The sequence below is a fragment of the Ammospiza nelsoni genome, chromosome Z, assembly GCF_027579445.1.
Source record: "Ammospiza nelsoni isolate bAmmNel1 chromosome Z, bAmmNel1.pri, whole genome shotgun sequence".
Taxonomy (NCBI): domain Eukaryota; kingdom Metazoa; phylum Chordata; class Aves; order Passeriformes; family Passerellidae; genus Ammospiza; species Ammospiza nelsoni.
The window spans coordinates 32497014-32512619 of NC_080669.1; the positions used below are offsets into that span (position 1 = coordinate 32497014).

The 15606-nt window shown below is 36.1% G+C and overlaps 1 protein-coding gene across 4 annotated transcripts in view; it reads right to left on the reverse strand.

The window, feature by feature from the left end:
* Positions 1–15606, reverse strand: part of NTRK2 (neurotrophic receptor tyrosine kinase 2) — a 197847-nt gene that overhangs the window by 108597 nt on the left and 73644 nt on the right. The window contains exons 12-13 of one of the 4 annotated variants that reach the window (XM_059493182.1): positions 10515–10586; positions 705–773 (exon numbers count right to left, since the gene is read on the reverse strand). The exons of 2 other annotated variants lie outside the window; for them this stretch is intronic. In XM_059493182.1, coding sequence (XP_059349165.1) covers positions 705–773; positions 10515–10586 — 141 coding nt within the window. The remainder of the gene's footprint in view (positions 1–704; positions 774–10514; positions 10587–15606) is intronic. One more of the 4 variants, XM_059493183.1, reaches the window with a different exon arrangement.

Consider the following 15606-nt stretch of genomic DNA (forward strand, 5'->3'; position numbering starts at 1 on the left):
GAAAATGATGACATCACCTCTATCTTGTGGCTAAAGATTTTATTTGTTAAATAAAAATGTATAACATGTGCTATTTCTTTGTCTTTAACATATCAACAAACTCAGATGGAGCTGTAATGCAGTAAGTCTAGAATTCTCCAACCAGGGACTGTGCTATGTATGGGTTAGAAAAACCTCAGCCAGGTGCTCTGCCTTGTGCCAAGGCTGATGGTGAACAGCCCAATGTGCACAATCAAGTTCTCTGCCTTTAGTTTGGTACACCAATTACTTGCATGGTACCCCACTATGCCATAGACTTATTCTAAGTACCAGGATCCTCTCTAACTTTTGTTTCACACCTTAGCTTTGTGCACATCATTCTTTCTGCCTGCTCTGAACAGGCTGCTGCCCTTAGTGGCATTAACTGCCTCTGTAATGGCAGAAAAATGTGGAGCTGGGAGAAATATTAGTCAATTATCTTAAAATTAACTGTATTTAAATATCAAGAGGAACTTAAGAATCAACAACTAAATATGATAGCACATTGAAATACATTAAAATCCCCAGGATGCGTTCTGGTCTGAGATGAAGGACAAATCTACCCCCCAAAATTTACCTAACTGGCTAAGGACAAGAATTTTTTTAAAAAGCTACATAGGGTCCTGCGTGGAGTTCAGCTAGCTGACTTAATGGCACAAAAACTTCCTAGAACAGCATTGCCTTACCTAGTCTGTTGTTATCTGATGCAGCTGAGTTATTATGTACATCACTGTTGACAGCCACCATTACTTGTTCTAATAACATTTGAAAAAAACACATGTGAGAGTTTTACTATTAGTCAGCAAATGTAAACTTCAATAGTAGTTTTTGTCTGTTTTTTGGGCTTTTTAGTCTTGTTTTAATAACAAGTGTTTGTGAAGACTGAAAGCTTACCAATATTCCACAGAAATCTAAACAATTCAGAGCCAAATCTTTATTTGCTTTCAATGAATGGGACTTGGACTATCAGCTTCAAGAAAAGTTAAATTTCAATGTCAGTAGCAATGACTAATTCATGTGCATTGCATTTTCTTGTTTGTTTCTACCCTAGAAGTAGGTAATCACACATACAGATGATGAACTTGCTAGCTTTGTACAATCCCACATTTGTGCGGCAAAATGCCTTTTCTTTGTAACAGTTATTAATGTCTCATGTAAGGTGCCAAAAAACCCCAAAGGAACCTGCTAATTCACAGACAAAAATAGAGTATCAGTTGAAGAAAGCCTCATTTCAGAACAGTAAGCAATTATCTGAAGGATATTTAGAAGTTATAGGTTAGAAAAGGAGTAATATCATCGGGGTTTTTAGTAGTCTACAATTAAGTCTACTGCATGGGTGCTACTTTTCTCATGAATTTCCTAAGTCGTTCAGACCTCTCCTGGAATTTTGCTTTCTTAAATATGGGAGATTGCATATGTTCTTGGCAACTTAAGACAAAGGACACGTATATGTATTTACATAAAAACACACATTTATACCACACTTTTAACACAAGAGCAAATCCTTGCAAGGGAAAGGTTTTTTGTCTCTTAGATTATTCCTTACCTGGTCTGCTGCAGTCAGAGTGAAATCATATTGCTATGTTTTAAGACACCTCTGAATTTTAATTCGAGAAGTTGCCAACTAGTGAACTAATATTTAGTGTACAGTACACAGGTAAAATAGAGCTACAAACCAGATCTCTTACAACTACTGCAAACTTCACACTATAAGTCACGATGGAGGGCTAGGGGTGTGGGGAAGGTGGTACAACTATTTTAAGGAAGGCAAGCTGATGTGTTTTTGTAAACCACCAGAGATGCTTAGGGAGATAGTTTAATGGTGGGCTTGGTAGTGTTAAGTTAATGATTGGACTTGATGATCTTAAAGATATTTTTCAACTAAAGTGATTCTATTATTCTATATTCTTAGTTGCATTTGTGTGTATTTTAGTAATCCTGCTAACCAACAGCGGCACCTAAAACAACCATTATGGGAGAATCCTCAGACCTATGACTGAGCAGTCTACAGGAGTAAAGAAGTTCACAAGGGGAAGGAAGTCCTGCAATTCCTATTGAAGGCAGAAAAATAAATCACAATAAAAATTTATTTTAAGGAAAAAACTAAGTAACAGAAAGGAGTAAAAAAAAAAAAGAAAGAAAGGGAAAAGGTAAAAGAAAGAGAAAAGTGAAAATAAGACGAGAGTCTTTTTTTTAGTGTTTAATCACTGAAACAAGGAAAGAAACCAGGTGCAGTACATAGAAAAGGATATATGAATACAAAATAATTGTGGGGAGTGGGGCGGAGTGGGACGATGCAGCAAGGAAACAGGACAAATATAAAGATGCAGAAACTGAACAGAAGTGCTTTAAAAAACAAAACTTCATTTGTATACTGGATCTCTGACTATTTGGAGACACTGAGCTAACAAAGGCAAAATATTATGGGCAGTAGATATTTAGAAGATGATTCCTAAATGGGATGCCAACTTCCCATTTGACTTCTCAGAGTTCAAATGGAGTCAGTTAGGCAGGTTGAGGGAAAGCTTCATTTTGGGTTGAATTGCTGCTGAGGTGCCAGATTCTGAGTTTAATATTAGTTTTAAAAGTACACTGCTGTTATATAAGCTGCCACTCAGACTTGCAGAGGAAAGTACACTAAAGAATAAAAATAAAAGAACGTCAAAATGAAAGTGGAAGACAGGAAAAAAACTATTCATCTTCCCTGTACAAGGAATGACAGAATTTCATTCATCCTTTAAAGGAACATTATGTATCTGTCTCTCTGAAATGCAAATTTGTCCAAGACAGTAAAGAAAATAATAAGTAGTTTAAAATGTGATAACTTTACTTCCAATAGCAGTTCTTCATTCAAAAAGCTTTGAAATCAGCACTGAATTAATTACTAGTCTTTAAACAAACATCATAAAGAATCTGGAGTACACTATTTTGGGAACATCAAATTTAAGCCTAACTACTTAATAGAAAGAGTAGTTTGAATTATATTATTAACAAGGATCTGGTTGAGCTACCAGTGAGGACTTTTTTTTAATCCTACTTTCTAGAAGTACCACAGTTGACCATCTCATGAGCTTTGCAGACCTGTATCTCAGATACTGGATGATCTGTGCTGTTCTGAGAGTTTACTGTGATTGGGAGCTGGATGAAATGCCACCAACTAACTGTTCCCAGCTTTTTGATTCATTAGAGAGGAAAGCATGAAAGGAAAAGTATAACAGCAAACCCCCTACCTTTATACCTACTGTAGTGATTTTGAAAAAGGAGCCTTTAAATATGACCATTTTTAAATATAAAGAAGCCATTTTTTTTTCCATCTCTTCTTCAACCAGCACACAACAAAAAACTGAGCAGTCAATGGCATTGTATCATCATATGCATCATAACATCTAATTCACGTATTTGGGAAAATGTCTGTTCTTGAGGTAGTTGCACATTCATGGACTCAATTTCTACCCATCCCAAAAATATCAATCACACTCCTTCTCACTGGTTATGTTCCCTACAAGCCACCACCTAAGTCATTCAGGAAGGAAAATGTTACATGATGGTAATCTTCTGAACTTTCTTCACAAAGCAAGATGCTAAATTTTAGTTGCCTAAAATCCTTCTTGCTCCAACAGGCCTTGAAATACTATATTTCAATGAGTTGTAACAAACTGGAGCTCTGAAGTCAGTCTTTCTTAGTCATTAACAACCTGACATACACTGTCTAAATAAATGTTTCCCATAATTATGACATAACTGAATATAAAACTTTTTATATATACTCACATCCCACTTGCCAATTATGTCATTACATATGAGTTATGTAAATTTGGACACCATGTATGTAAACCAAATCATTCAAGGGAAAGTACAAGGAAAAGAAGTGCTGAACAACTGAAACTTTCTATGACATTAAGTCTCATCCCATATTCTCTCTTCATCAAGTGTAAAATATTGCATAAGGTTTGCATAAGGTTTATTCAGAATATTGTTTGTGGCATTGATCTAAACAAAGCATTTGAATCAAAAATCAATGCACATTTTACTTTTTCTAATGTGGACTAAATGAGCATACATGGCATGTATCTCTTCATTCTTTTTACATGAAATGTGATTCCTATGGAGAAAGTTCAAGCTGATGACTGGAAGGGAGGAAGGCTAAGGTAAGATGCAGCTGTATTACTGAAAAAGGAGTCTTACAAAATTTGTCAATTTCTTGTTTCAAGAAGGAAAGAAAATGAAACCATTTATTCCTAGTTCTATTTGCTTCTTGGATCTGAGCCATTGCTTCAAAGAGCAGTGCTGGCTAATGCTGTGGCAAAATCAGAACAAAATGTCACCTAACTTTTGTTGGAAAGTGAGAAGAGACTCCTGGATAGCTTTTGCCGAATTTTTGTTGCACAAGGAAGAATAATGTCTTAGAGCAATGCCTACACAACAGCAGAAGATAAAATTCTCTGAAGAAATACCTACCATTTCATAGGATTTTGCAGATTTTACACACACCAGTCTCAATACTGCCTTTTGTTTCAGAGCACAAAAATATAAACATTCACTACAATTTTTTTCTTTCATCTAAAAATAGTTTTTACCTGATGAAATACTAAGACCATATTTTTAATTTTAATTCATATAATTAAGAGCTCTAATGACAAGCATAAATATTACTTTTTTAACCTAATGATAAAACCATGTATAGAAGACAAAAAAATCGACTTATTGGGGGCCAGGAATTCACAGAAAATTCTGTAGCTGAATTCAACATTAGTGTCTATTTACTGATCCAGTTTTCCTGTAACCAAATTTACTTAGTAAATGGGAAAACTAGGACCAGAAGAGACTTAATAGTCTGACCCATGAAGTTACATCAAGATAAAGAAATTTGACCCTCTATATGCTCTAATTACTTATAACAGGACGGTAGCACACAATCATATTAAACTCAGGACTATTTACAGTAACCCAAAGCTAAAAACTTTCTTCAAAATATACAGTATCTTATAAAGATTTCTTTTCTACTATAACTGTCTCTTCATCTAATGTCTAAATTTATGCTCCACAGATAATGATACATGGCTTGTAATTTTATGGATGCTTCCACCTGTACTAGATTTCCAAATAAGCATAATAAAAGTGTAGTCATCTGTGTCAGTATTGCAGCCAGTATTCAAACTATTTAATTGTTTGTTTCATTAATCTAGAAGTTTATGAAATAAGAATGGAGGTCAAACAGAATTACACATACTTAGGTATAGAATCTCATAAAGCTGTTCTCAGTGTAAAAGAAGTTAGAAATAAGAGAAGATAAAACTGGACCTTTTTACTCAACATTTTAGAAACCAAAAATATTTTGTGTTAACAATCCTCTACACTGTTAATAAGGATCATTTAATATCTTAATCTCTTTTTCTTTAGTTTGATCTTGACTTTTGATTTTATTTCCCAGTATGATGCATTGGATATGATGCTAATTTTCCAAGCAGGCAGCAGAAAAGAAAACATTTGTGCTCTGCACTCTTGAAGGAGAAAATATTTTATCTTTCTCAATGAGAGTCATTACCCTCATGACTTCCAGGGCAATATCCAACAGAAGTTTCCTTTTCCAGTACTGCTGCTCGTGCTGCAGTTGTTTTGCTTTCTATTGATTAGTCAGTCAAGGACATTAAGAACTGAAGCTCAAACCACCATTACTCAGAGACAGCCAGTACATATATTTTACAGAGCTTCTAATTCAGGGACAGTTAAAGGAAAAAAGAGAGAGTGTGAATAAGCAACTGCTCAGACACTGAAACAGAACCCGGCATAAACAGCTCCCCACAGAACTACAGAATATGTGCATTAGTAGAAACCCAACTCACAGGAAAGAGTGTAGCAATTACTATCTGCATACACATTTTAATAAATGGATATCTGCGGGTTATTTTACAGTTCATTTGCATGAAACGCCGTATGCCTGAGAGATCAATCAATAAATCAAGGGATGCTTTCTCAAAGCTTCCTGCAAGTACTTTAAAAGTCAAAGCTCTTAGGAAAGAAGGTCCTTTACCTTATGACATCCCTAGAATTTGTGCTTAAATGCATTCATTGGTATGCATGTAAAATGCAGAAATGCTACTACACAGCTACAATTTTGACAAGTGTCAGTTTACAGCCACAAGGAAGATCAGACAACTTGAAAGACACAGCGTAATTATGTCTTACCCCTTTGAAAAAGAGAATCACTGTCAATTTTGAAACCATTCTGTCTCTACCCAAATGTTGAAGACAACCCTACCATCCAGTTATCTTGAGTAATTCCAAATATTCTGCATTTTCAATATATGACCTTTTAATAAGAGCTGGAAAGAGAGTTTTTATATACAAATTAGGGAAATAGCAGTACTTGTTACAGTGCAATAGGAGTTATGGAACTGTATCACTTATGTTCATTTATAATGGGATTATTTTTCTTACTGTTCCCTTACCACAATATTAGCACCTTTGATCTATTACTGTCCTCACAGCTGTTATTGAGCAATTCTTCATCTTCCTTGCTATGACATTTTACCTTGTGTCTGTGAAATCTGAACAACTCTTAAAAGGTGCATCTCATAATCACCCAGTGCTTCTAGTAAAACGAAATGGGGTTTCTTTACTTCATTAATTTCAACTGCCTTCTTTTACAGTCACTACTAATCAAGTACTTTCACACAGCAATTAAAATTTTTTCTTTAAAAAAACTCATCATTATCTTGATTGTGATCAATGATCAAGATGATGGACTAACAGCAAACAACCAAGAGCCAAATTCTAGCTAGTCCCATTAATATTATGCTACATGAAGATAAAGTATGTGATTTCTGTGCATCTCTTCTTCCTCCATCTTCTGCAGGCTTCTAAGTCCAGAACCAGAGATCACTGCCCCATTTTGTTACAATAATGGCTCAAATATTTCACCCCAGCTCAAATATTTCACCCCACAAGTTCTCTCTTGATTGAAAACTTAAGATGTAGGTACCATAGGTGATCAGGCCCACACAGCATGTGTTTATGAGATGTTGGTTCTGATTGACAAACCTGGTCTACATCTATGACAAGGCAATGCACTTGATGGATGAGGGAAGGACTATGGATGTTGTCTGCCTGTACTTTAGTCAAGCCTTTAAAAGCATTTCCCACCCACAGCACTCTCTGGAGAAACTGGCTGCTCATGGCTTGGATGAGTGCACTGTTCTCAGGGTTAAAAACCATCTGGATAGCTGGGCCCACAGAGTGTTGGTGAATGGAGTTACACTCAGTTGGTGACCAGTCACCCCTGGCTTTCACAAGGGAAAAAGACAAAAGAGCAAACGAATTTCACTAGTTATCTCTTACCACAAATCCAATGCCACAGAATGGGAAGGAGACAACCTTCAAGTTGCTGTCCACTGAAGCTTAGCTAAAACAGTCCTCTGCAGTAACACATGGCCTTTGAGGGTGGTGAAGGATGAGGCACAGTATGTTTCCTCCTGAACCTCGAGGCCTGGTTTTGCATTCCTGAAAAGTCATCTTGAAGTTTTGTATACACTTGTAGGCAGTTTGAAGAATGTGCATTCAGGTCCTGCACCTATTTCAAGGCACCATTATCTTTTCTTTCTCCCTGGATATTACAGTATATTGGAATCCTTCCTCAATACAGAAGATGGAGAACATTAGCACAAAACTGTACTAATTGAAGCAATTTGAATCTTCCAAATCCCATCTACTTGGAGCCATTGTGAAAACCACGTGCACTTACTCCAGTCTAGCCTTGGTTTGCTTTACTCTGTTCTCAGTTTTGCATGGACACAAAATGGTTCTCCATTCAAAGAAGCACTCTTCGCAGGATATACGAAGAAAAGGAGAAAGAAAGTGGTCTTGGGAAAAGGGAAGTTTCCACTCATTTTATTTATGAGTTCTACCTCTTACAGCACCCTTTTGATGCAACAAATCACGTGCATTTAATGTGCTAATTCTGCCTGTATTACTACCACCTGTAGACCCACACACTTTATAGTAAAAGCAAACAATTTTACTAAGTGATACTATGTAATTATAAATTTAGTTAACATCAAATAAATGAGACGTGAATCTATAATAGATACCATGTGTAATTGCCATAGCTGCCAGAGCAGGCTATTAGCAAATCAATGAATAAGACTGTTCTCTTATTTGAAAATGTATTCCTGCAAGTGGAGTGCATGGGTTTACACCCACATCTGGCACACAGGATGCCATATATGTTATATAAATTTGAATTTCTGTCTGAATACTCTTTGTCAGCCAAAGAGTGCTGGCTACCACTGACACACTAGGAACAGAAATTTCCAAGGTGTTTAAACAGAAATAGAAACATCCTTTCCCTTTCTGTGCAAGTGAAACCCTAACTCCTGTCCTGTTACCAGGTCAAGTAAAACCACTCTCCAGCATATTACTGTCATATAACATTGTAGAGACAGAACCAGGAAAGGAGTATTTCTATTGCTCAATTATCACTGTAACATTGCTGAGGTGAGCCTCCCGAACTTCCCTCTTTCTACACAAAGAATATTGTTGTACATGTATTAAGGTTAACAAAATGCTTGAAATGCATTTGAAATAAACAATATTTCATCTGAAAGAAGAGAGATTGATGCTTTTCCTTAGGATTGATGCTTTCCCTAAAGGCGCCAAGAAAGGCAGAGTACTCAGTCTTCACAGTCAAACTGACTTTTCAATCAATAAGTAGGCATACCAATACACCTGACTCTTCTTTGGTCAGGCAAACAGAAGGCCTAGTTTTTGGGTCCAAAACCTAAACAGGTTCCAGCCTGCAGCAACTGCAGGTCAGGAGAACATGGAACCAGCAATGCTTTGGCCATGATGCTGCTGGTATCGGCCAAGGTGGTTTTCTGCACTTCTGCTACAGCCACTGCACAAAGAACCAGCAACAGTGCTAACACCTGCCTTTCTTCCTTTCGTAAGACAGGGTTTCCATCCACCTGCCTTTCTTCCTTTCGTAAGACAGGGTTTCCATCTCATTCCCATGTCCCCAGCCACCCCCCAAAAAATAAACTCGAGACTTACATGGAGCAAGGCTACTGCAAACTATAGCTTGAGTGACCCTTTCATACCTGACTAACCATGTGAATTCAGACACACAAGATGACGTGGAACAGACATACAAGAAAATCCAAACAGTAGTTAACATGCCAAAATCTCTCTGGTGTAAATGGTATGTGCAAGACTACTTGCTTCCAGGCCCATGTGCTAAGGTAAAGACTTCAAAGACAAAGAGGTTCAGGGCACATATTTGCCAGTAAATAAAAATATGCAGGGGTGTATCTTCTTTTCTTTTATTCACAATTATTTAATCTATATTAAAGTAAGTTACTATTTTGACCTAAGACAAACGGCATTCTCCTATAAAATGTTCCAGTACATTTCAAAGGAGAGAAGGGCTCAAAAATTTTTTTCAAGTACTTATAGGGCCATCCTACTTGAGGAATGAGGGAGAAGCTTGTTTTAAACCTGTGGGTACAATCTATGCCTTTCCCTGTGGGCCAGAGAACATAGCCTAATCCCAGTGGCTTTAATGCCATTACAGGTAACCTCAAATAGTGCTGTGCACTGCCCCAGAATCAAGTCAAATTATACAGTATATGCAAACCACACACTGTGACTACAGTCCAGAGAGACCACTTAAGGGATAATGCAGGACTAAGTTATTTCTGATTACATGAAGTTAATTGGAAGAGGTGAGTCAGTTATGTGAGATGCATGCTATTATTGCAACTGAATATATAATTTTCAAAATGATTGTACCAGTATTTGTTAGTGTAGGGCCCAGAAGTGTGGCACTTGGCCAATGGTAATTATTTAGGCGTGTTGCCATGAATTACTATTGATGGAACACAAAGCAATTTTTTGACATTCTGTCAGAAAAATGCATTAAAGGTACTTGAGAGCTTTTGTGATTTTACTCTTGCCTGGACTGGAAAATAAGATGTTGATTGAAAAAATGGCAAAAAACTTTAAAAAACCCCACCCAAACCACACACAAGCCTAAGTCAAAACACAAGATTTGCAACATTTCCCTGGATACACAGCTAGGTTTGCTTGCACCAATGGATTCGTAACAGTTGCTTCACAATGTATATGTAATGAGCAAACCAGGACAGCAACTTATGTTTTCACATGCTTATTTACACCATTCCAATTTTTCAAATATTTCAATAGAAAAGAAATCGCTTTCAAGTTCTGTTCAAAGCCCTGACATTAATTTCCCAGATTCATAAGGGAACATTATATGCATCATTAATTATTCACAATTTTGACTGCATGTATATTTTTTTGAACAAAAATGTATGTATCCATGTATACACAACTATACATAACAGGATACATGCATCCTGAAAAAATGACTGAAACATATGTAGTATTTTATAGTGACATCTGTTCTAAGAATAAGTAATTAATCAGGTCTATTTAATAACATTCTTTACAGGTTAGTCTGAATAGCTTTATTATCTCACCTTCATTGTCGCAGTCTTGCAATGAAAGCCATATTTGATCTACCAGACCAACTCCTTTTACTTCACCATGAACTGGAATGGAATGCATTACCATTAATGCAATTAATGCCAAGAGTTTGGTTTGCAATTGCCAATGCTACTAGTTTTTAAGTTTCTATTTCCACATCAATTGCTTTATTTTTCCTTCTACACTGCAGAAGAGAAAACATCCATTGTGATATTTTTAGATTGTTCTCATTTCACATTTATCACCCATAACCATCTATAACATGAGATTATTGGTATTTTTTGGACCGGATTCTACCAGACATAAACTGTGCATGTGTTTAGAGCTATAGAAGCACACATCTCTTAAAAATATTTATTAAAAATTGCAAGATCATCTTTATGATAAGCAGCAAGGAGATATTCTTCAGTCACTGGCTAAATTCTTCTTGTGTATATTCTTGGCCTGCAAAGACAAACTTGTGGTACTAATAATCTGCACAAAAGTCAGAGTCAAGGCTTGGTCATAGTGCATGAAGCATTTTTTTTTTACTCGGTGCTTATGGTTTTGTCCAGGACTTTTGCTTTTGATGGGTATCACATAGAGGCAAACCCCCTAATACCTAACATTGAAACAGCTTGCTCAGCACCTGGTGCTACTTCTCACACCCAGAACTGAGAGTAACCTACAACCAACTTGTGTTGCCCAAAGCTTCTGCAAGTGCCCCGTGTTGTGCCAGAGAACCTGCTGCTCCCTTGCTGAAGGCAGGAGGTACCCATGCAGCCAAACAGCAGGAATCCAAATCTCCCTCTGTTCTACTCCAAGGTACTCAGCAAGTGGCTGAGATCACACAAATGTGGACAGAAGAATTTTTTGCAAATTCAGTGCTGAATATTCTTTGCAACGTGAAAAAAGATTAATTTCGCATGCAAAGGCAGCAGATCTGCAGCCAGCAGATCTGGACATAGGTTATAAATTCAATGTAGGGACAAACATCTAAAAATAAAAAAAAATATAAAAAAGCAAATCCCAGCCAAATGGCAAGGCTCAATTTAAATAATCTATTTAAATTATACCACTTGAAAATTTGTGTAACTGCACATTTATATATATATATGTACATACAAACTCCCTCCAACATATTTCATATGAGTCACTGAAGAGCTTATTCCTTGGAAATTGCATTAACATTAAAAAAAAACCAGCAATAGAAACAGATTTTCTATTACTAGCATTTTATGAACACCATAAAATCAATAGAATATATAAAGAATTCACTTAGGCCATATTAAATATTGTGTCAGTGGAAAGAGCAAAGCGAACTGTGGACAGTCTTTGACTGATTCAGGATTATGATCAACAGCAAATCCGGATCCATCATGTTCAACAAGTGTGATTAAATTCATAATATTCTATAATAAAGCTGAGCTCCAGAAGCTTGCTTCCGGAATTATTATGATAACTCTGAACTCTGTAATGACTTTTGACCTTTACCTTGTCCAGATTTTCCTAAAAGGCAGGAAAAGGAAGAGGTGATGGCCTGAATGTTATTTATTATTTTTTAGCCAACACAAAAATTATACTAGACAAAAATTTTTAGCTCCTGCAAATACATTCAGCTCATTCTACTCAAGTTAACAGACCTTAAACATCACTTTAAAGTCACAGAATTTATTTTTCAATATGCAGACACTGTAAAGCTGTATGATGTCTTTGTGAAAACTGAAGCATTTAAGGAAAGATTCACAGTCTTGCTTGCTTCTAGACAAAGCATCAAAGCTCTATTTTGGCAGCTTATTCAGAAAGAAAATGCTTGGCTGAGAGAATACTCCAACAGAATTCTAAACAAAAGATATTAAAATATTTTTCTGTATTTCTCACTGTTTATGATATTTCTCAAGACAGGAAAGATATTTTACAGGGACAAATATTTCCACTGCCATTAAAGGAGCATTGTTTCCTTTACTGCAACTAAAATACTGGATCTGGTACTTCCCTTAGGATTTACAATATAACTTCAGGAAGTGAGGTTAGTTAATGAGCATGTAACGCATTTACTTAGCCTACACTGAACTTAGTTCTAAATAAGGGAAAAGAAATTTATCAAAAATCTAGAAAAAAAGGCAGACTAAAACCATATTAATATTTTTTAAAATATATATTTCACTTGCAGCTTTAGAAAACAAAACGATACATTAAGATGTATCATTGCCCATGCAATGGAAACAAACTTTGCCTTGCAAAGATAGAAAATTTTGTCAAATTCAACTCTATTTTACAAATCTTGCAAAATCAAATAATTGATACATAAAGTTGCTTAACATCTTTCCTGTCCAAAATACAACCACAATATTACTGGAGATAGGATGGCAGGGAAAAGGCCCCTTTCATGCCTGGCATGATGCTGTTCACAAAAGCAGCACCCTTGTAGCTGGATCAGAGCAGAGCCCTCCCCAGTAATAATGTGACTTTCTGTCCGAGTCCAGCTATGCTAACAGTTATTGATGACAATCTCGAATAAAATAGTAATTAAATCTTCCAAAACACTCCTATGACTGGGCAAGGCTTGTGAGAAGGACAGACACCAAGTAGCAGTTCTGACCTTGAAAAATAAACTATTGATTGGATTTTGCCTTGTGAAAGGAAGGAGGGAAAACTGAAACCAACCATTCTGAATCATTAATGAGCTCCCACAGCATGGTCCGAACTCCAGTTTTTTACATATCCGTGTGCATTTTTCTTTTGGCTTCCACAAAATTAGCTCATATGCAAGCTATACATGAAAAGAAACTATAAATTCATTCAAGACAACATGAAGTCAACTTGTAGACTGCCACTCAAAGTTTGTGTATGTCAGACTGTGTAACCCTGAACAACATTAATGTTACATATACTTTTAAATACACACACACACATATATATGTTCTGTGTGTATGTGTGTTTACTCATGTTATGTTAATTACGGTAAATGAGTAAAAGCTGCTATTAATTGCCTGTGCTACTACTATGTTTCTGTTTGTACCATTGAGGCAGAATGTGACTTTCCAGTCTTTTGACAATTCTTAGGACTGAAAGAACTTTCAGCATATTTTCTATGAGGAATTTGGCCATAAAAAAGGAGATGTTTAGGTTGTTGATTTTTAAAGAAAAACTCTTTATAGAATAAAACAAAATAAAACTATATGAAAAGTTATAATTTGTGCAGCAGGAAAAATTCAAATAACTGTTGTTTTGTATTGATTAGCACTAAGGTATTAAGAGAGAAGTAAACAGGGAGCAAAAAGCCTACCATTAGATAAAATATAGGAAAGTGTGTGATTATTTTCTCCTTATTTATCTTAAATTTTACTCATCCTCCTTCTTACTGAGTTTTCCCTCCTCAACATATTCCTTAGTTTTTCTTCTATGGCCTGCTTTCCTACAGATTGTCTCCAACAGCTTTTCTTCAGTAGGTCCAGCCATGCTGCTATTTACTGTAACACAAAGCACCCTCCTTTGCTCTTGGCTCATCTAGCAGTCCTAAAGAAAATAATCTTTAAAATATGTACTTCTGAACAGAAGTCATAATTTAGTTTATAAAACTACTTTTCTGATACCTTTATTAAACAAATCAACCATGTTAGAAATGGGAAACTATGAAGACAAGATTTTTTTTTTTAAACGTGATCAAACCAAGTGAACTTGAAGAAAAACAACCAACAGCCAAAAGATCACTGACTATAGGAATTTCATCTTAAAGAGACACAGTCCAACAAAATCCAGCAAGGTGGGAATACTAAATGATTTTTTTTGTTTACCATCCACTACAGGAAGGAATAAATGTGATGACTCCTGTCCTCACTGTCACACAGCAGTGCATTAGCAGAAGTATACAGGCTGTGTCAGCACAAAGGAGTGCACAGTGTTGTCTAAGACAGTGCGTTCATGTGTGAGAGAAACTGGTTACTTTCAAAACAACCATGTGATTAGTTTCCTTTTAATTGCCTATTTAATTACCAATACTTTCACTCTCTAGAGATTAGAAATGCCATCTTTACCAAGGATAATATGGTAACATTGACAAAGGTAGGAATTGCTACTACTGGAAATAGATTCAGTTGCCCTCTACACTAATAGGATATAAAATCTCACCACAGTAACACTACAGTTTCTTTACTTAATAATTACAGAAATAATGTCATCAGATAATATGCCAAACATTATCTAACACCAAGTACACAGAGGATTAAAATTTCTATACTGGAATAATTGCATTCAGAAGGAGTTTATCCCTCTAGCCCGGAACTCTGAAATACAAAACTTCCGCTCACACCATGGAAATACATATTTTTGTATGCTAGCAAAAAAAGTCCAAAAAAGATTAAAAGAGCAGAGGTAAGAAACAGTGAGCTATACAATGATACAGACACTCATTAAGTAATAGAGAAAGAGATGGCTACAACATGTGAAGGACAAGGTACAAACCTACTCTATAGCAAAGCCAGAAATAAATGCGCCTCCAGTGCCAGCACAAAACTCCTGTATGATCACACAGTAAGTTCAGCAAGAGCTTCACAACAGGAATTACATGGTGCTACACAGAAAGAGAAGAACCATTCACAATGTTTCTGTTCAGCTTACATTTGTGCACTGGCTCTGTCTGTTCCATAAGACTCAAGCAATGAATGATGAGGTGTTACAATGCCATGAACTGGCAACACCTAAATGCCATATCCAAGGGTCTATAACACCTATGAATTAATTCTTTCTCATAAAACCAGAAAAAGAATATTCCAAATTAAAAGACCATTATTAAATATCTTGTTCCCATTACATTTCAAATCAAAAACCTTCCCACTTTGGTCACATGTCTGTGTTCAACCCCATAGCTGTTTTTATACAAAAATCAAGAAGGAATAAAAGGCAGTGGAACATATCTCCGTAAAAAAAGTTTGCAATCTTGGCTATAACTCCTACAGCCTCCATTACAGGTCAGAGAGGACCTGTAATGGTTTGCAAATAATGATCTCCATACAGTCCTATGTATAAAGATCAAGGACAAAATTTTCTCCTTCTATGCATGTTACAAATCTGCTATCTGTGGAGTCTATCACAGTGCTGATTCTG